The sequence below is a fragment of the Anas acuta genome, chromosome 1 (genome assembly GCF_963932015.1).
Source record: "Anas acuta chromosome 1, bAnaAcu1.1, whole genome shotgun sequence".
Classification (NCBI taxonomy): Eukaryota; Metazoa; Chordata; class Aves; order Anseriformes; family Anatidae; genus Anas; species Anas acuta.
The window spans coordinates 53,560,532-53,582,663 of NC_088979.1; the positions used below are offsets into that span (position 1 = coordinate 53,560,532).

Below are 22,132 nucleotides of genomic sequence, written 5' to 3' on the forward strand. Positions count from 1 at the left end.
TTTTCTCATAGAAAAAAAGCATATTAGAATGTAATAACAGAACTCATCAGAAAAGGTGACCAGGTACAGACTCACTAACATGCCTAAAATTATCCAAGGTATCTTTAAACTAAATTTAACGCCCATATTTTTTTTTGTAATTCTTATGAAATAAAGATGAGAGAGCACTTAATTTACTTTTTCTGAAGTGTTCTTCCTACCTTTGTATACACGCGTTGGATTCCTTCCGTTTCAAAATTAATTTTACATGGTAAGATATAAAATTGTAAGTAAATTATAGAACACATAATCCAAGAAAAAAATAGTGGTTTCAACTACTTCTGCAATTTTCATATACAAAGCAAAATGACTTTAAAGCAATATTCTCTCTATTGAAATACCTCCTGGCCCCCAAAATGCAACAGATTAGATTATCTATCACCATGAGCACAGCTCCAGAATTATTAGTAATTCTGTAATTTTCAAGCCAAACATACCCTCTTACCTAAATGGATCATGAAAATCTAGGTCAATATGAAGGCCATTTAGAAATAAACGTGCTTCTCCGGGTTGGATTCCAAGTGTTTCATGAAGATGCTTAAAAATGAAAAGCATTGCTAACTTATTTAGACGTGTAAACACTAACATGCATACACACACACACATACAAAACTGTATGCAATCATACAAAACAGACACATCAAATCTCTTCAGTATAATTTCTTCTCTTATCTCAATGTTATTAGTAAAAATATTGAAAGCATACTTCTACAGGTGTTGTTTAACACACTGTCAATTAAAACAGTTGTATAAGCCTTCCCAGTGTACAAGGTATAGACAATGGCACATTCTCAGTGTTTGCCAACAGAAAGTGAAAATACACACAAATACCAAATTATGGCTCATAATTTTTTGAAAAAGTACCCCCACAACATTTCTCCTGCAAATACTTTAATGTCCAAACAAAAAGTAAATGGAGGCCCAACACATCCTTCATACCTCCACTCCAAACTAGCTTTCTTAATACCTAAAAATCTTGCACAATTCCAAAAATGTGCAGTAGCAATTCTTCAGGGAAGGTAGAAAAGACAGGCTAGAAACATACAATCTCATTTAACAAAGAGATTTTGAAAAGACCGTAGATCAGAAAGGGACAGCATATCCCTGCTTTGCAAAGAGAAAAACCACAAAAATCAAACAAACACAAGATGAAGGAAGTATTTAGTGAGTAAGGACTGCCTTATCATTTTTTCTCAGAGAGCAGTGAGGCACCACACTGTTCAAACTATCGACAGTGGCTGTAGCAAGATAAGTAACAGGAGCAAGAACAGCAGTTTATTCCAACTAACACCATGAGGAGCTGTCAGATTTCCAGATCTGTCTTAATTCCCAACAGAGGACTAGAAAGCATTGTAAGTATGCAAGGAAAAAAAAAAAAAAACCACACACACAAAACAAACAAACAAAATAAAAGAGACTTTTTTTTTCTCATTTAATTCTCGCTTATTGAACAAAACAGTGAACAAAAAATGCAGTTTCAACAAAAGCACACTTAAAGCAAGCAACTCGGGCTGTGTGTATGACTTCGCTTATGAGATTGCCTCTGAACTAATGAGAGAAAAATCAGGAAAATATTGAAAGCTGTAAAGCTTATGCAACCATTAAAACAAGACTGAGAAGTAGTAGCTGGTGTCTGACATTTACATTTTTCCTAGCTTCACATAAAATTAAATACCCTCCCAAACTCTCACTTTCACTCTGCACTACGCAGAGAAGCAAAGTCCTGGATAGACCTGAAATATTCCTGTAGTTAGCGAATCTAACTCTGACCATGATTTTAATACCACGGTTGTACCACAAAGTGCTGTGACTGCAGAAAATTCCCCATTAATACCACTTGACTCAAGGAGTGAACAGCAAATATAAGCAGAATTCCAGCCTTGCAAAATCTTACTAGCATCTTTCAGGGCCCTTACTCAGATCTTGTGAGAAAAGCCAGGCAGTGAGAACAGGCCCTTTCCCTGAAGCCCTGAAATCACCATTTAGGCTAAGAGATCTCATACCGTGACTGAAAGCTTACTGGTCATCCCTATAAGCCCAGATAAAAAAAGAGATGCTGATAAGATTGCAACTGCCTGATATAGGTCATACAAGAATTGATGCTAACTGAAACAAATGCAAGAACAAAGATAAAAGAATCAGCCAACAGGTATTGCAATGGGATTCTACATGTTTCCAAATCCTTTGGTACTGTAGGACAAAAACTGGGCTGATTCAGAGCTGAGACACATTACACATCTTTGATAATAGGCATTTGATTATTCAGAAGTTCATCCATTTGCCTTAACAACTTTGATGGAAGCAGTATTTAGACACCCAAGACTAGAATTTACTGCTAATAATACTCACACAGTATTTTGTTGCTAAACTGTCAGCAAATTATTGCACTGGAAGTTTTGAGATGTGTTTAATGAGATTTTCTTTTTTGTTTTACCCATAGCAGTTCTTTGTCTATTTTTTAGTTGGATATCAACTCATTACATCTAAATCATCACATGCCTTTCAACTTTTAATACCTTTATTTCCTCCCGTTACATTTCCTATTCAACTTTCATTATCTTGAGAGGGAATCACTCAGCTACACACAGCATGAGATCATATCTCTCCTGCTGCTAGATGGATGCACTGCAGTTCAAGAATGCACATGCCAATTTATTGTGCTCTAGCAGCAGTGTTCAGGAAGTTTCCCTACTTTTATTCAACAGATTTTGGTTTTTAGCTGTCTAAAGACCTGTAGGATGTAGTATATGAAACTTAAATTTAGGTGCCTTAAATCGTGTTATAGTTAATGCATTCAATCCAGTCTATGGAATCATGCCAGTGGTTCAGCTGACCAACCACAAAGATATCCAATGTCATTTGAGGCATTAAAAAGTCTCAGGATAAGGCTTCTGGACTGGAAAATACAAATCAGGCAGAAGGGAATGGATATCCCCATGGCCGTATTCACCAGACCTGTGTGGCTATTACGGATACCCCCTGACATGGCAAACGACATCAGAAATCCAGGTTTAGGCAACTCAGTCACATCCCACAGAACAACCACTGAGGGAGAAAAATTGTTTTTGATGTACATTGACTACAGCTTCATTTTTATAAGAGGAGTTTAGATACATATATGGATGTGCCTAAATGCAGGTATCTTTATTTCAATCCAAGTCTTCATTATTTTGCCTAGTCCTTATCTTTTGTAATAATAGCCATTTTAATTCCTGATATACTTTTTATGTGTTTTGGAGCAGAGTAGTTTTTGCTTAAGAAGTTGTTTTTGTTTTTTGTGTTTACAGAGCTTTAATTGAAGCAAGATATTTTAAAGACCATACCAAGCAACAAGGAAGGACCTGATTTTAACACTCATATACTGTGGAGAAACTACGGTCATCAGAGCTGTTTTGTTTTGTCCTGACTACAAGCTTAACAACAATGAGATACAGGAAAATGTATTCCTTAGATGTATACAGAAAGCAATGAAGCAGGATACAGATATTGATTCACTGCCTTGTGGAGAAACTATGGCACTTCTCACTAAAGCAAGAAGCAAGAAGTCTCCATAGTGCATTCAGAGATCTCTGCAAAAACACTGAAGTGCATCATCTACCCAAGAACCAAACAAGCACCTAGCACAAAAGAAAGCTGAAGGGCCCAAGGTGATCTGCTGGGATATGCGAATCATATTTTCAATGCACCAATCCCATGTGCAATCATCTGTTGACAAAAACAAAACAATCTACTGACACAACTGTTTGTGCAACGCTTGAGTCTGCCACTATTTGGGCAGGAATACTCAAGACCAGAAAGTTTTACATGGTGGAGAGCTCTAACACATTAATGTGAAATGTAGCTGGAGTGGAGGCTCTTTATGAGAAGACTACATCAGTGGGCTTCACAGCACAACAGGGACATGGTTCATTTTCACTTTTTTGGAAGGTGGAAGAAACTGGAAAGGCATTCCCCTAGAGAGAGTAGTCTTGGCAAGACAAAGACCAGAATGGATATAAAGCAAAATGATACACAGAGATGTTACAAATGTACAAGAGAGCTTTAAGTAAAAAAGTAAGAAACCCCATCACAGTAGTGGTTGGTCAGTCTTCGTATCATACAAAAATACATATTCTGACAAACGCATGAGTCACAGACTGAAAATCAGGAGAATGCTGCCTACTCAGAACTTAACCTGCACGTGCCAGAAGTCAGATTTCTCAAAACCAGCTACAGGGTTTGGTCACTACACTTCCTCTTTGACAGGAAACAGCCACTTGTAGGAAGGCCTGCTACTCGAGCAGAGATTGGCAACATTTGTCACGCCAACAGCAATGGCAACTAAAAACTGGGTAATAAATACTAATCTAAAGAAAGATTGAGGACTATGCCATGGAAGTACTATTCATGTCAAAGGAACATTTACATGGTCTAGCGATATAGACACAAATAGGTCTTAATAGATTCATTTAAAACACAACAATGCTGATCTTGGACCTGCCATTTCAGGAGACCAGTCCTAAAAGCACAGTAGCTAATATTTAACGCTTAAGTGAAACAACAAACTCAATCTCTGAGCTCAGGCAGAAAATACATTTGTCAGGAAATCTCTACAGTGCAAAGTGACACTTTAGCACTGGTTGAAGTGACCAGCCAAAAACACAAGAGCAATGCCGCTTCATGTGATACTAAGCACAAAAGATGCAACGCAGCAAGGATGAAAATAAATCTACCTACTATAGACAACGTTCAAAATATCTTGCAGAAGATTTGCATGCATGATTCTAGTAAAATGGAAAGCCCAAAACTAGCATGTCCTGACCATAACATAAACAGCAGGCCTACATTCAACACCAAGCTCTATAAAAGATTAACTGTTATCTTGCTTTCACAGTATACTATTTAAGACTGAACACAACACTCCAGAACAATAGTTTTTCCTTGCCTAATTCTGTAAAGCAAAAAGAGGGAAAAAGTACCAAGAACAGCAAAAAGTAAAACAAAATAAAACAAGCAAACAAAAAACATTTATTCCTTTGCTCTGAAAGAAACCATGTGAAAGCTGCTGCACTATTACAAATCTCGGAGCACTGTAATATGACAGTAACCGAAATGGGTACTGGAAGAAATAAAACAAACCTTCTGATTTTCTTCTATTTCATTTCGCATTTGCTTGTCTACTGGCACTCTGGTCAATGATCTGTAAAAATGAAATATTGGTATCACTCAACCATTGTATTTTTAAAACTATATTAAACAATTTGAAACGTATTATTTTAATATGGTATCTAATGCACTGTAATTGAAAATGCTATAAGTAAGACTTAGAGAGTAATGCATAGTGTCATAAATGTTTTATTTTCAAAACAAATATCTTTTCTAGTACTCTAGTAAACCTAAATTTCAAGTTTATGTTAAGTTTTGTTGAAGAAATATTATCAGCATTTATTTTTATTATTATTTTTTTTTACAACTCTCAATTTTTCCTCTTGCTTTTCTGGAAATTAGCATGTATATTACAAAAAAAGGAAGTTGTTTGAATATCTAAACTATTGCCTAAATAAACATCGTAACTGTATCTTTTAAGTTGATGTTAATACCTCTATGCTATTCAACCTTAGAGCACAGGTGGCCAAGGACACAATTTGATGCTTTTGAAGTCAGTTTCCTTAGTCATTCTACCTTTTAAGTGATAATCCATTGATTTATCATTTTTACTTTTCAAGAACATTGTAAAAAGACTATTTTGACTATTTTACCTTCATCTGCCACAATGTCTTGTATGTAAAGTTTATAACTATTAGGCTTGGGTAAAATACACCCAGAGGCAAATTAATTTCACCATGCTTTATGAAACCCCTAACTATACTACCCTAAATCTGATTCCCCCAACGAATGCCAAAATAAATACTCTATTGTCCACATTTTTTCACCAAAGAAAAACGATTATAATTATATGTGTTTTAGCAAATCTGTATGGGACAAAGAAAAATTGAAGTCATCTTAAACCTGGAAGTTAACTAAACAAACTAATAATTATCTACTAACTCAACTTCAAATATTATGGCAGTAAAATAGCTATTTAATAACATAGCCATTCACTTCCCTCCCAAAAGCAAAATGGCTTAGAATAGACCTTGCTAATAAATTCCACATACTTTTCACAGTATGTCAGAAATAAGATGCAAAATCTGTTTACTTTAAACAAATATTCACGTTTTCCAGGTTATCAAAGGGACTTTTTGTTAAGTGCAAACAACATGATCTCCAAGCTTTGTTTATAAATATTACAAAATTCATCACAGCTTCTCCTTCTTAATGTAAATACCTTTTTCCATCCACCCCCTGTACATATTCTGGCAGGTTATTTTTGTCACTGCAAAGCAGTGCATGATTTCAGAGCATGCAATGAAATGGCAAGAGAGGGTCAAGAAGGAGCTGTATTTAAACAAGCCTATACTTGGTGTATTTTCCTTAGCTCAAAATTGGCTCAAAATGGGAAAGCTGAAACTCAAACTGTGATCTCAAAGACAGTGCTACAAAATAGATCAGATGCATTATTATCAGTAATCACCAGTGGACAAGCTTAATGACTTGCTTATAACTTTTATTTTGCTAAATTCAACATAATTTTTAGTAGGGTCTGCAACTCTTAGAATCAGTGCTTCATCTGCATAAACTGATGATAAAAACTACAAAGATAAAAAGGAGAAACATAAAAGATGAATGTGAAAACAATAAAAAGCAGAAAGGACAAGACAAAGCTGGCCAAACATTAATAAAGAAGTAAAATAATGGCCAGCGCAAGATCAACTTTACTGCTAATTATTTTTATAGTAAAAAAACAATAGGTTTAGAAACATTAACCAGCTCCTCGTCTGTATATGACAGTTCATGTTGCAGGATTCTTGCAAGATTTTAGGGAGAAAGTGTGGTAAGTGTAAGGGACAATACCATATCAAGAGGCAACGGGCACAACCTGGAACACAGGAGGCTCCTGCTGGACATCAGGCAGCACTTCTGTGCTGTGTGGGTGATGGAGCACTGGCACAAGTTGTCCTGAATGGCGGTGGAGATCTCCTTAGAGATCTTCAAAAGCCACCTGGACATGGTCCTGGGCAACCTGCTCTGGGTGGCCCTGCTGTAGCAGAGGTTGGACCAGATGGCCTCCAGAGATCCCTTCCCACCTCAGTCATTCTGTCTTGGCCAGTCATCGAGAAGAACACCCTATGAACTTGAGGTAGCAAGTAAAAGTACTTGTGAAAGACATTTGTGTGTTTTGAGTTCAGTCATCTGTTCAGAGCTTCACTAAGTTTTATGCATTGTTTTTCAAAATAGTCACTGATAAGGACTCACCAACCAGAAAAGTTTTACCACCTGAAAGTAAACGGATTCTAATGATCATTCTGCATGCCACAGGAATGTTCCTGCATGCCTCTAAGGTTGAAATATTTTCTATCAGATAATATATGCACCTTAATTCTTATGTGAAAGAACACGTAGCTATACAGTACTGCATATCAGGGAAAAAAAGGAAATCTTGCACATGTTCATAACGTTAACGCTCATGAATTATGAATGAATAGCAAAAAACTTGAGTACTATAATACTTACTTCTGCATTCTTACATAGCATATATTCATGACAACCATTTATAAAAAATCAAAGCTGAAAAATATCTTATAAAATATTATCAAAATGTCAACATGAAATATATTAGTTGTTACAGTGTCTACATCTGATGACATTTTGTAAAATCCCCCTCAGACTAACCTTTTCAAATGAAAATACTATGACACAAAAATGTAGGTAATAAACTATGAAGTGAAAGAAACTCCCAGAGGAATGCTATATTAATTTGTTATGGTCTAAAGAATCCTTCAATTCTTAAGGAGGATATAATATTTAATTTTTATTTTCATAACTATAGTTCTAGATATTTATACAGCATTTTCAAACCAAAATTTGCATAATGAAAAAATGGTTGCTTTCATATCTAAATGTAAACAATTCTAAAACAGTACTATTATAATACTCAGTTATCTATCTAAGGTAATTAAGTAATATATTTTCATCTCCCTTTTTATTTTTATTTTTAACTAGTATTTTTGATTCTACGGGTTAAGTGTGATTAGATTACTGGGGAAATACATGTTGCATATCATTTTTAGACAATGGCCCTTTGGTTTAAAATTCTTGTGAATGCAGACCTACTAACTTTTAAAATTATTTAAATATTTGTAATCTCCCATGTTAAAAATAACAGAAGAAATTATGCAGAGCAGGAACTACAACTCCCCGTTTAGTAGTTTTAAAGTCTTCCTATACTTTTACCCAGAAAAATAAAAATAAAATATTTGTAAATTCTGCTCTAGTGCCACAACTACATGTCAGGAATTGGAGTAGGATGTAACAACTTAATGACTTTTGAAATCAGTGACTTAAATGTCACCTGGAATACTCTGAAATGACTTTTTTTTCCTGTCATTTAAAGAACAGAACTGGCTTTGCAGTTCAACATTATGTACATTTCCATTATTTTGTAATGAAAAGATGTATTTTCTGATTTTCTGATTGCTAATCTAAGTGTAAACTTGTACCTTGTCATTTAATAATAATTATGTTTCAGGCATTTTAAAACTTTTTTTCTTTCTTGAAACAAAATGCAGTTTTTCCATTACAGTGTTGATTTTCACTAACAGATAATCAGAGATGATAATGAAACATAACGATAATTAAACAAGAGTTGTAAAATATGAAAGCACACTGAGTTAAGAACCATATTTAGCATCATATTTAATTCAGTAATTCAAGCAAATACTGCTGATAGGATTACGTGAAGAACTTATTAAATGTAAAGGAAAACATTTCTCAATTGCAGTACAATTGGCTTACAGGAAGGGCAATCTTTAATATTAGTACAAAGGGAAATGTTATTAATTTACTTAGCATTTACCTTGATATTCTGTTAACTTATCTGTTATGGGAGACAGATCTTCCCCAGTAAGAACCCTAACATACAGTAGCCATGGTTGTATCTTATCAGCAGTGTTGTGCTTTGAGCTAGTGTGTGTAGATCCCCTACGAAATTAACAGAATTTTGCCTCTTTTGACTGCAAGTAGATTTGCTATTAATTCAACAGAACTTTGCACCTGGGAAAATATAATTCCAGAAAAGCCCAGAGGACTAGGTTTTCAATAATAAGTGCCTGAAGGATTAGGATGCCTTCATGGCATCTCATGCATCAAATGGGAAACATTTAAGAGACCAATCATGAGCTCTCCCAGGAGTTATTATCTACTCAATTAAATTGTCTGGAATCCATCTAGTGAGCTGTAAAACATGAATATCTGACTGCAGGATTTGGCTGTAAATCTGTATTATTGTCATTAAATTCAAACACAAACATAAACACAGTATTTGAAAAACAAGTATAAATATCATACCTGGCTCTTATTGGGAAGTTCTGAGCTATGTCTTTCATCACCTTTAAGGCATCATAAGCAGGGGTAGACATAATTCGAGCAGCTGCTTGAAAACTAAGATCTGAAAAAAAAAAACAGTTTGGAAATATCAATAGTGCCTACAACCAGAAAACCTTTCCATACACACACATTATATTTTTTTTATGCCTCAATTAGACATTATAAAAGATTATGAAGTAACATTATTAAGGTTGAAAAGACAGGCCCTTGAGAAGCTGGAAATACTAAAATCAGGGCTTCTCATACAATTTGTGCTTGGCTATCTTGAGCATATTGTACATGTAATTTCTAAGTTTTACAAAAACACAAGGAAAAAAAAATAGACAATTAATCACATACTACTGTACTAGTATCACAAGTGTATGATGCTGAAACCTAGATACAGACCGACCCACAGCAGCCTGTAACTGCAGCCAAAAAAAAGATCTTTCCAGCTCCAGGACTTCACAGGATTTTCTGGGTGCAGATATAATAAATCTAAGAACGCTGTATTGAGCAGGTAAGATGTACAAACATCAAGAGTTTGCAACATTTTCTCAGGAACATAATACTGAGACTCCTGAAACAAGGACTGACTGTGAAATTTCAGTTCTTGTAAGTATCTAGTGCAATTATTAAAGGGGATATCCATTTTTCCTCTACTCTCTTTTCTTAGAATGAAGCAACTTTGCATATAGAAGTTTTATATGTTTTTTATATGTTTTATAATTCATGTACCTAACTTGGCTGTGACACTTCCTAGCACGTAAGACTGGGAAAAAAAAAAACACAACAATTTTGACACTGATAGGTAAGGGAAATAATACACTAGGTACTTCCATCTACTTTGGATATACTGTGACTAACAGCCTCAGAGTAATGATGCTTTTTCCCATTATTTGTTAGTTAAGATGCCTGAACATAAACTGAAGGCCTCAGACGACTCAGTTTGAGGAAAGTGGGTGCCACATATAGTAAAAAGAGCTAGGCACAAAGTCATTGAGGCTGCTGCCTTACAGAACTCTGCACCATCTTTCTGAAGCAGGCAGGAATTAAAAAGCAGCCTGAAGAAAAGAGGACAGCGTGCATTTCAAGTTAGCCTGATATAAGATATATCTTGTTTAGGAAAAAAAAAAAAAAAAAAGTGAGTTTGAGAGGTGGATTGTTAACTAGAAATTTTTTAATACTTACAACAATGCTTCCAATAATGAGATCACTGTTTTCAGAAAGAGTGTTTCACATCTCTTTCCAGAGCCACATAAGCTGTGATCAGGTGAGGCAATACCTAGTTGCTACTGCTACTACAGATAGTGATGGCTCACCTGTTGTGCACTTAGGACTTGCACTGAAAAGACCATAGCATATGCCTTCAAAAATTACTAGTAATTTCCATCTAATGCTGAACAGCTTAGAGTACAAATTTTCAAATCCCACTGAGGAAAGCGGGTATGTCTTCGGGTATGTCTTTGTACCTTCCTGGTTATCTCTGGTCTGGGATGTGCACTTGCAGACCTCCCTGTTGTGGTACTCAACACAGCTGAGACAGCGGTGTAGGGCACCTTGGGAAAAGAAGATCCTGAGCTTAAAGCAAACCTCAAAGTATGCTTTGAAAGCTAATGAAGCACTAGGGAGTGAGAGGCTATTCACACAGATAAAAGAATGAGTTATTAAAGAGAATACCAAATTGATACCCTGCACATCATTCTTCATTATGAATAGTAAATCTAATTACTTATCTAAAACATACAGCTCTTAAATTGGATTCTTGAATGGTGTTTAGGGTCACTTTATTAATAGAAGTATGCCCCCATAGCTGAGGGAGTTTTAGTTAAATTTGGCTAGATTTTTACTTGGAGGCTGGCTAAAGGAAATTAGAGAGTAGCTGAGCTCCTAACGCAGCCTGTATAATTAGTCATGGAGAATGAACAATAGAAAGTAGTCATGTCAGGATTAAAAGCATCAAAACACTTGCACCTTACAAAGAGGACGCTGAAGGTCTTTGAGAAACGTGTAGATGTAGAACTTAGTAGCATGGTTTAACGGTGGACTTGTCAGTACTGGGTTAAAGGTTGGAACAGATGATCTTAGAGGTCTTTTCCAACCCGAATGACTCTATGATTCTACCTGAAAAGGCGCTGAATGTACTCACGTACTGTCAGTTCCTTTGGCACCGAACAAACAGCATCCATCCCAGTGCTTGACTCCTTTCAACACCTGTATGAACTGGTTGCTTGGGGTGCAGAGCCAATTTAATTTCTATTTATATAGCCCTGATACTGCAGAAAAGACCACCACTAAGTACAGACCTTATACTGGCTTTTGAAAGTAGGCAGTAAAGGGATCAAAGCTTCACTGCTGTTTCTGCTTGAACATCAATAGAGTAGTATTTGATCATGTTGAACTTTTTAACCAGACAAAAAGAGAATTTTCTTTTTATTTGCACAGTAGATTTCTCTGGAATTAATTATTATTATTATTATTATTATTATTATTATTATTATTATTATTATTATTATTATTAACCAAAATAAATCCTATAACTGAAGGGGAGTTCTTTGGTATAAGACTGCAAGCAAACTAAAAATTATCTTAAATAGCCACTTTCAGACTGCATATGGCTAACAATCCCCATAACAGAATCTTCCTGAAAGGAAACTGGAGATCAGATGATTGCTCAGTCTCCTTCACTAGTATGAAGGCAAATCCTTTTTGGTTCGGTTGTTGTTTAACAGTGAAGTACAGGTAAAATGTAGTTGCTGAAACTTAAGTGTCATGACATTTCAGGGACCTTAGAGTAAGCACCTTGGCAAACTTTCCTCTCACCATTTGAGGCACTGCAGAACATCTGCACAGAGACCTACAGGACAGGCCTATCTACCTGGATGAGGTTAGATTCCTTAGGGTATCTAACAGCTACCCATAGTTGAAGACATGCATCCCACCCAGGACTGCAGAAATGTGGGAAATAGCAGAAATGTGGGAAAAAAAAAGAAAGAAGAAGCACTCATGGAAGACACAGCTTCACACTTCAAAATTTCTTCCTAAATCTTCCTTTTCTGATTTGTTTTAAATGCAAATGTATTCAGAAAGATGAAATATTATCAATATATTGTTTCCATTGGCATATTAAGATGTCTTTTAGGAGCAATTACATTAACATATAAAACAATAATGACGAAAACGGGCACAACATTCTCATTTTTAAAAGTATTTGCATACTTTCAATTAAAAAAATCTTTAAGCTTTGCTGTCATCTTCTTTCATACTCGGCATGGGAGAGGTCTGATAGAAATAGTTTATGTGCTACAATGACACTACCTCGTAATCGTAATGCATGGTGCATTCTGAGAAATAACAGGGCAAAAATCACCATTTCAGAGGGATTTATAATTCTCTTCTACAGCTACAGAATGTCCTCTTGTAGGTCATCAGCACAGGAACTGCTCAGAAATCATCATCTCTGTATTGTTCTCCTTTGCTACACAAAGTTTTTTAAAGCATGTTCTTTTATCTGACGTTATATTAAAAATGTATGTGTGTCAACTCCACCACACTGATAAAAAATAGAATTTATAAATGAAAGAAAGCAAAATGTCTTAACTGGTATTCCTTCAATGGTCATGTCAAAACATTATTTTTTTGCCTGACCCCTCACGTACAACCCTGAAACTAAATTTAATATCTTAGATAACACATCAGGCAGAAAACGGTGCAATTTAACTTCCGTCTTTAAAATCAATAAAGCTAGTTCTGATTCTCCATCATATGAAATGACTTCAATGTTCCTTCAATTTCTCTCACATAATACTTGGAGAAGATACAAACATGTTCTCTTTAAATACTTGATATAATATTGTTTTTATGAAACTATATGTCTCTTTTTAAAACAGCTTTTATTTTAATGGTGATACATCAAAGGAAAACTGAGAGCACCATGCTAATTCAGAAAAATGCAATACATACCTTGTAACTCCCAAACCTTCAGCGGTTCCATGTTGTTAGTAGTTTCAATTAGATGCTTTTTAAACTCTTTCAGATTATTTTTCAGATCAGGATGCATCTGTCTATATCAAAACATTTTAAACATGAAGACAAATTAATGACATCCAGAAATGCCTGCTTTTATCTACTGTATTACACACAGCTGTAGCACTGTATCCTTATGTTATCAAGCAAGAATTAAATTTTTAATTCATTCTCAAAACACAAATGAGGATTTGGGATGCGAAAAGGGTGATTTGTGAGGACTAAAAGCCTGTTAATTGCAAGGAAGAGTTCAATTGGTTTGTAGTGATCTATCTTAAACCCTGTCACAAATATCTTGATGGAATAAATGAACTCAAAGTCTAAATAATATTGACACAATGCAGCTGTAAACAGCAGTAAACCTGAAGTTGTTATAAGCTCTACAGTTAGTTTACTATAGCATATTGCATGCTTAATTAAATATTAACTATACTATATATGAACTGTAACTGTAAAATAACAGAGCTTGTTGTATTACCCATGAAACATATAAGCAAGCTATTGTTTGTATGGAATGAGAACGCCTAGTTAGAGACCATTTTTTATAAATTAACATCACTGACAAACTCAAGCTGCTGAGCACAAAAATCACTGGTCAGGCTTGAAGAAGAGCACAGTGCCCAAAACCTTGGATATCTTTTTCCAAAAGATAATTGGGCAAAGAAGTTTTGAGGGGAAAGACTTCTTTCCCCTCAAAGACAAGACAAAGAAAGACAAGACACCCTCCAATAGCAAACAATCTCCATTAGACTTTTAAAGACTCTTCTACAAGAAATATAGAACAAGAAGCAAACAGCAGCTAAAAACAGACATTTAAAACATTAAGACTAATTTCCATAACGTTTCATATTTCATTGTAGATATTAGGAAGTTTCACAAGGGATTCCTTCTCCTCCCATCCCCCACAATTTTTAGCTGTTGGATTATTTCTATCATCAAAGGGATGCTGCCTTTTATCGGAAAAGGGAAAAAAAATCACATATCAAGACTGTTGTTCTGGGATTAAAATACAATCCAGGCTCCTCAAAGAAAGAATACTCACCTGAAAAGGGAAGTAAAGACAAAAAATTCCCTTTTTACATACTTGTAACACAGTCCTAGAAATGACAAACTAAGAAGACACTAACAACAATCATATCTTCCTCAAAATATTGCTCCTTAAACCCAAGAAATGAGTAACTATTCATCTTGAAAACACCTTATGTGGCTACAGTGCATGGCTTGCTATTTGTTTTGATCTGTAATTATCTGAAAACAGAAATAGCAGCAACTGTTTCCCATAGGATACCATGTTGACATGTTTGTATCTAAGTTTTTGTGGCTGTTGCTCAAAGCAAATTTTTTACTTAAAAACAAACAAACAAACAAAAAACAAACCCCACAACTGTATAAATTCTAAGAGAATTAGAAATCAAAAAGCAATAATTGAAATGAAACGAATAAGCAACTGTTTAGCAAATATAGTCATTTGCAACATAAATCTCACTTCTTCTGTAAAAGACTTTAATTTTGGTTCAGGTTCCAGAAAAAAATGCAAAAGTTTAATTATATCTTATGTCAACTCACGTTAACTTGTGGAAAAGAAAACCTTGGACATCACTTTCTTCATCATCGTCATCTTCCTCTTTCTGTGTGTCATTTGATCCTGAACATGCAGCACATATAAGCAATACACAAGAAAGTCACTGAAGTATCCTGCTGTATAATTCCTATGAATTATAAAACTGTTAACAGAAATATGCAATCTGAAAGTTGTCATTCCCGGATGTAATTTCAATTAGATTTATATCTTTGCATTCACATTTTGGCATCAGAATGAATCACTTTACAGAACTTAGCAACAGTGGAATTATTTTTAAAATATAATTCATCTGATGTTTACAATTTCAATATAAATTGCTATGGTTAAATAGTTCACTTTCCAAAATAGCCATCACTGTTTGATTAAGTGGGAAACTCTTATCAGCCAACTAATACCAGATTTATGCTTGAAAAACATGATGCCTTTAAAGTGCTTGAACCTCCAACTAGCATTTGATGCAAGTGAGAGATTTGTTTATTTCCTCTAAAAAAAATAAATCTATTTTTGAAGGGGCTCCAAGGCTATTAAACCATAGTCTTGTGAAAGCATAGATAACTGTAAGTTTCTTTAAATCTTGCAAATCTCCACACAAAGTAATTTCTCTGTGTCAGAATGCTACAGCTTCTATTTTCTGTGGTGTACGTCTCATTTTAACATGTAGGAACATATACCGGCAACAAATTCTATGATCCTATAGAAGAATGTAAAGTTATTTTTAAAATTAGAAAAATTAGAAACAAATTCAGGAAAAAAAGCAACCGCAAAACACTCATGTGTAGTTATTGTGATAACTGCCATATTAGAGATGCCAACAAATACAAAATAATTGAAGAACAAAGGTTAAACAATCTTATACTTATTGAAAGGAGAAGAAGAGTTTACATTCTGAAGTACAGCCACAAATAACAATAATTACAGGTTAAGTAATGAACTATGTTCTAAGCAGAGTTGTTCACAAATGATCCCATGCATTTTAATGTCTTAGTTCTTAATGTCCAAGAATTCCTTGTGCAAAAATAAAGTACAACTTTCAAAATACTACTGACTTCATAGCTAAAGATATTTATATATTTTCATAGTAACTCCAATAAGATACCATAAATGTAAAAAACAACATACCTTTAACCTGTGTATCATCTACTGCTTTGTATTCTGTGCTCTTTATTGCAAGTTCTACACCATATCCAGATAAATACATTTTCCTGGAACTTGGTTTCTGTTGGACAATATTATTTTAACAGAACAAAAACAAAACTTTAAAAACTTTATCTTTAGATTTACAATACGCAGTACTGTAACTTCAACATGTTATGCCAATAGTAACTTAATCTTTCAATATATGATTCAAAACATGAAATACAACATCAAGCAAAATAAAAGTCATGCAAGGCATATTGTCAACCCACTGAGGAGGTGTATATAGAAAGTAAGAACTTCTTTTATCTCCTGTAGAATATAGAAAGGCTGTCAAAATAGTAATTCCCTCATATAATATTAGAAGGATTAGAACAGCAGAGCTGGTAGCACCCTATACAATTAATTACTGATGCTTAACGATTCACATTTTAAACAATTCTTATATCCTTTTAAATTTGCCAGACTTTAAAATGTTAGGAGGAAATTATGCATCAGGCTGATACCTTGCAAAAGTTTTGTTGAAAGGATCAATCACTTTCTATAAGGAAGATTAAGAATTATTATTAAGGTATCACTGCTAAAAACGTGTTGCCAATTTTATTAATAAGATCAAATGTTTCTAACTTTGGAGTGGAAGTCTGACATTCAGCAGAGTAATTACTCATATGTGAAAAAAATGCCCTATTTTGCTCAAAATGCAAAAAAATCCCTTCCCAAAATGCAAATTGTACATGTGCAGCAACAATATCTTGAAAACCTTTCAGCTTTAGTTTACAGTTTCCAAGAATTATTTTGTACTGAGACACCTCCAGCCCCCACTGAAAATCCCAGCATGATTGGGGTTTTCTCTGTTGGTTTTCTAAGCAAATCTCAACACAGAGAGAGACTGCAGTGTCAGTACTACTGGGAAAAAGAAAAAAAAAAAAAAAAAAAAAAAGACCACAGAAAGGCTGTGTACCTCTTTTACTCTCAATACTCCCTCTTCTGGCATTTAATGAAAAAATGGAGGGAGAATCAGTCTCCATGGGAGAGGAGCAAGGAACATGGAGACCACAGGTATTTAGTTGGTAAAAAGAAGTGCAAAAAAGACAAACTGAAAGTTCAGTAAAAACTACAGCCCTATACAACTTAGAATTTAAGACCGACTTCCTCCAATTCTCTATTTCATTCCCATAAGCAAACAGCTCTGAAAGTTAATCTGCAAACTAAAAATCTCATTTCCCTGAAATGCCTGGTCTACATAAATCACAGCAACCTCTTACTGCATCAGATTATTCTTGCATTAGCTGCACTATTTAAGAGCTGTACTTTGAATATGAATTACAAAAACCTTCTGAGAATCAAAACAAGGAGACAACATAACTCCATGTACTGGTATGTGTCTTGCACTGTCACGTTTCAGGGAGTAAGTTAGGGAAAACATTCAGTAAAATGTTTAAATGTTAAATGTTTAAAATACTGACACCGTGGAACACAAATGTCACAAAAGTGACAGCATATGCTATTGTACTACAAAGAACATGAGTTTATACTTAGATTATGTAAAATTACACATAATTAATTATGATTAATAGTACTTATTGATTATTAATTAATGGTTAATAATTATTTGTGATTAATATTAACACACGATTTAGGCAAATTCAAAAACAAATGTATAATGCATGTTGTGTCAAGAAAAATAAAGATAAAATACTAACAGTTTATTGAATCAATGTTAACTTGAACTGCATACCTGAACATAATGTCGGAGAACGTAAACAATTTCCTCCTTTTGCGCCTTCTCAGATAAAATCTTGTGGAATTTAACAAAGTCTTTTGTACCTATTTCTGCATAAAGAATAACCACTGGGCCATCCTCTTTGAGAGTCGGGAATTTATGATCTCCCTTGAAAAGATATGGCCTGGGTCTGGTTTCAAAAACAAATAAATGTGTTACAATATATGCAAAAGTGAAATAAAAACTGGCACTTTTTGTACTTCAAAATTGAAAAACAAGTAAGGGCTTATATGCTAGAGGTGTACGAGCCATGTAAAAATAATCACAAAATAATCACAGTTGCTCACAAAAGGACCTACAAAACCGATTTTCAAATGAAAGTCTCAAAAACTGAAAAATCAGCATCAACTATAAATAATTTCAATGCATTATATCAAATTGAAACATCAGCAAAATAAAAAGCAGAGACATTTTGGGCAACAAACAATTACAGCTAGAACCTTTCAAATAAAATGACACTGTATCTGTTAGAGATGTACACAGCAATCGGTGAGTAACAGCACAGTAGAGGGATATTCAGTGAAGTTTGAGAAAGCTGCTCACACATATGGAAACTAAGTGGGGTTATGCTTCACTTCCAGCATCAAGCTCGTATAATTTAGCTAATTTTGCAAATTTTGATTGCACCTACCCTCCTCATTCAAGGCCATGACGCTTCCTACACCTGCAATAAATGAATTCTTAGATGACTGCAAACATCTTTTGAACAAATAGGGAAAAGGTGGAAAAGTAACAGGCAAATACAACTATTCTCAAGGTGCTAATTATTGACAAGTACATTTATTTTTTAAAGTTGCCTTTGTATAGTCACAGTGGAAGAATCAATAAACTCTTTCCAAACCTCTCCAAGGCAAGCTCAGAAACTCTAACCCAACTTACCCTGCACAAATGTGTGCCCTGTAGCTACACACTCATTCAAAAGTCATACTGCAAAGTTGTGAGCAGAACTCCACATGCCACAGCTTCTGTGATGCAAAGTTTAGGAATATCTTCTATATAAAATCACGGAATAATTTACATTGGGAGGGATCTTTGGATTAATCTGCTTCAATCCCTCACTCAAACTGGGGACAATTTATATGAGCTTGCTCAGAGCCTTTACATCAACATCCTGTGTAAGCTTGGGAGGTATGCAATCAGAGACCATATTTGCAAGGCAGACACAAAAGGAGGGGCCTGGCTTGAGAATTAACTTGGGTGCATGCAGCCATGTGTTGCAAAAATATCAGGTAAGCTTTCTCATGCTCATCATGGAACAGGACAGACAATGTTTCAGATTCCTGAAACTGATGACACCTACAATTCTTCAATAAGTTCAAGAGCAGATGCAGATTTGCCCCACTGAAAACTTACATACGGGATGTGACGTGAAACTTCTCATAACCAGAGAGACTACTGCCAGTCATTTATAGGACGCTGAAAACCTGAATCAAGGGAGCATCTCTTTTCTTAACCAGTCACTTAGTAGAATGAATCATGATCTCAAGAAGTACCAGCTGCTGTCGTGACTTTTCTGAACACTGACGGCCTCTAAGAAAGCATTTCACATGATAATGACCAAGCTTCACTAAAACCTTAAGTGCTGCAGTGAAATAACACAGCATTGGGCTACCATAATCACCTGGAAATTCATAATTAAAGCATTCAGCCCTTGCTAATCCGAGGTAAGCCTCCGTTTTCTGTTTTGCTTTGACACTGAACAGCAGTGAGGAAGAATCGATTCTCTTACTGCTCAAAGCTAATACATTTATTGACATGCGTGATTCCATGAGAAGGCTGCCTGAAAGGGAAGGAGCAGCAGTTAAGCAAACAAAACTAATAAAACAGTACATGGATGTGGAGTCCAGCACTCATTAACCAGTTACTAGGGTAGTGAGGGCGGCTATGTGCTTGCCTAGGTAGTTCCAAAACAGTATGCGTGACTCGTCAGGTGTGTCAGCAAGAGCCCTAGAAATCCAAGTGTTGTTTTCAAGATATGCCATCCCAACCATTTTAGCACTACAAGATCTTCCTTTCAGTGGTCCACAGCCTGAGAGCAGCCCATTGCAACTCCACACAAAACACTTCCTACTGGAGCCATGCAGCCCATTGCCACGTAACTGAAACAGACCAAATCACGGCAGCTGCTGCATAAAGGAACGGCTGAAGCAACACTTGATCTTGACATGCAGACCTTGTCCATTTGGGCTCTCCTGAGTCCAAACTGCCTGAGACTTCCTGGATCTCAGGCTGAGCTGATGGATCTGCACAAAATAATGCCGCAGACTCTTCTTTCTCTGCCACCGAGATTTGAAACTATGATCCCTAAAAATAGAATATTTCTTAGTGTTCCCGTTCAATACTGGGAACTTAATGACACAACTGAAAGACTAGCTTAAGCCTGGCTTAATTGGAAGATTCACAACAGACAATACCCCCCAAAATAAAATACAAAGCAAAACAGATTGAAATAAGAACGGAAGGAGCATAGATTAATAAACCAAAAACGTCACTTTCCATGAAAGTCACAAGAAAAAGAATGACTGATTTAGAGGAACCAGCAGTGAGATTGTTCCATATACCATGATGTACACCATACAGAAAAGGGAGAGAAAGTAGCACAGCCCTACCTGTATCACTTAGGCTGTAAGTCTCCAGCACAAGTGACTGAGCATACGCTACCCAGAGTCTATTGTTTCCATATTGAAAGCAATATGGAAACAATTACTTGGTAGGGAACATGTTTTTCTTAAAGTCTAGCTCCAGGAACTCTAAATATTGGAGTGACTCATCTATTTTTGGGCTAGGTATAAGGAGAGGAAGTTTAACAAGATTTTGTTGCCACTGCTGAAGGTTGTAATGTGACTTGTACACAAAAAAACTACCCAAAACAGAAAAACAATTTAATACAAAAAACTTCAGTTTTCCTGTGAGTTTTTAAAATTAATTTAATGATTCGTAGCAGTCTAACTCTTTCAATTCTGAATACTTTATGATTCTTTTGTTTAGTATCCTGATTTTCCAGAATCATGTCAGTTTGAGAAAAATATCTCCAGAAAGAAGAATGTGCCAAATCCGCTTTAAGGGAGAAGTATATTGTTACAGAAGAATAGTATATTCAGGCATTGTGGTAAAATGCTAAGGTCTCATAATGCTTTAATAGATCACCAGAAGAATTCAAATCATTTAAAAAGCCCACATATAATACAAATAATTTATGTAAGAAAACGAAAGACCTTTGTTACACAGAACATAACAGTTAAAAATGGGACACTGCAGATGAGACAGTAAAATCTTTATGCAAAAACCTTGGTTATTGACTAAGTAAAGGACAATGATTCAGTAGGTTGTAATTATATCAATGACTTACACAATACCATAAATCACACACATAGAACATAAGCCTGTTTTTAGAGGCAACCAGCACCAAAAAGACAAATTTCATTCTTTTTCCCCAGTTTATATTTGACAGAAAGAAAAATCCAAGTGTTACGGCCTACTAAATCATCTTTTCATAGTAGTCTTTCTACATATCTCCGTGAAGTGGCTGAGGGCATGAACACGAATGTATATCATGATAACCTTGACCATTGCAGGATGAAAAAATGAAACAAACAAACAAACCCTACATAAAGGTTTTGAAAAAATACAATTCTGTTTTTATAAAGGTTAAATCTTTTGCTTTCGTTATTTTTGTTATTGTTTGTTATTTTGATAGGTTCTATATATTTTATCTCAAAACCCAAACTCATTCTGGACAGATGGTAGTTTCCACAGGACAAAAGCTGCTTAAAGTCTTGATAGATTTAAAGTCTAACACAAGGTAAAGAAAGTTATGCCATCTGTGGTAGACTGTTCTTCCACTCCTACATTCCGGAAACCCTCAAATGCATTGGCATTGACAACATAGAAAGGTCTGTCAGTAGAAGTACAGACTCTGATGCATAAAATGGTAAGCTTGTACAGAAAGAACACTGTAAACTTCACTATTCCATACCAGAAAAATGGAAGAAATACAGAATTATCCATGGGGTTAGAGGAGCAAAGCTCTATGGTTTTGTTTTAGAAGGCTATTTTGATTCATAATTGATGAATTTCTGTAACAGAAAGTGTTTAAAATATTTCAAAACCAAAAGTAACTGTTT

At 35.2% G+C, this 22,132-nt stretch overlaps 1 protein-coding gene across 1 annotated transcript in view; it reads right to left on the minus strand.

Annotated features, from left to right (window-relative positions):
- UGGT2 (UDP-glucose glycoprotein glucosyltransferase 2) overlaps window positions 1–22,132 on the minus strand; it is an 85,789-nt gene that overhangs the window by 53,025 nt on the left and 10,632 nt on the right. Inside the window, exons 5-11 of the mRNA XM_068677187.1 lie at window positions 17,964–18,138; window positions 16,211–16,307; window positions 15,076–15,154; window positions 13,447–13,547; window positions 9,466–9,565; window positions 5,158–5,218; window positions 485–576 (exon numbers count right to left, since the gene is read on the minus strand). Of these exons, the coding sequence (XP_068533288.1) occupies window positions 485–576; window positions 5,158–5,218; window positions 9,466–9,565; window positions 13,447–13,547; window positions 15,076–15,154; window positions 16,211–16,307; window positions 17,964–18,138 (705 nt within the window). The remainder of the gene's footprint in view (window positions 1–484; window positions 577–5,157; window positions 5,219–9,465; window positions 9,566–13,446; window positions 13,548–15,075; window positions 15,155–16,210; window positions 16,308–17,963; window positions 18,139–22,132) is intronic.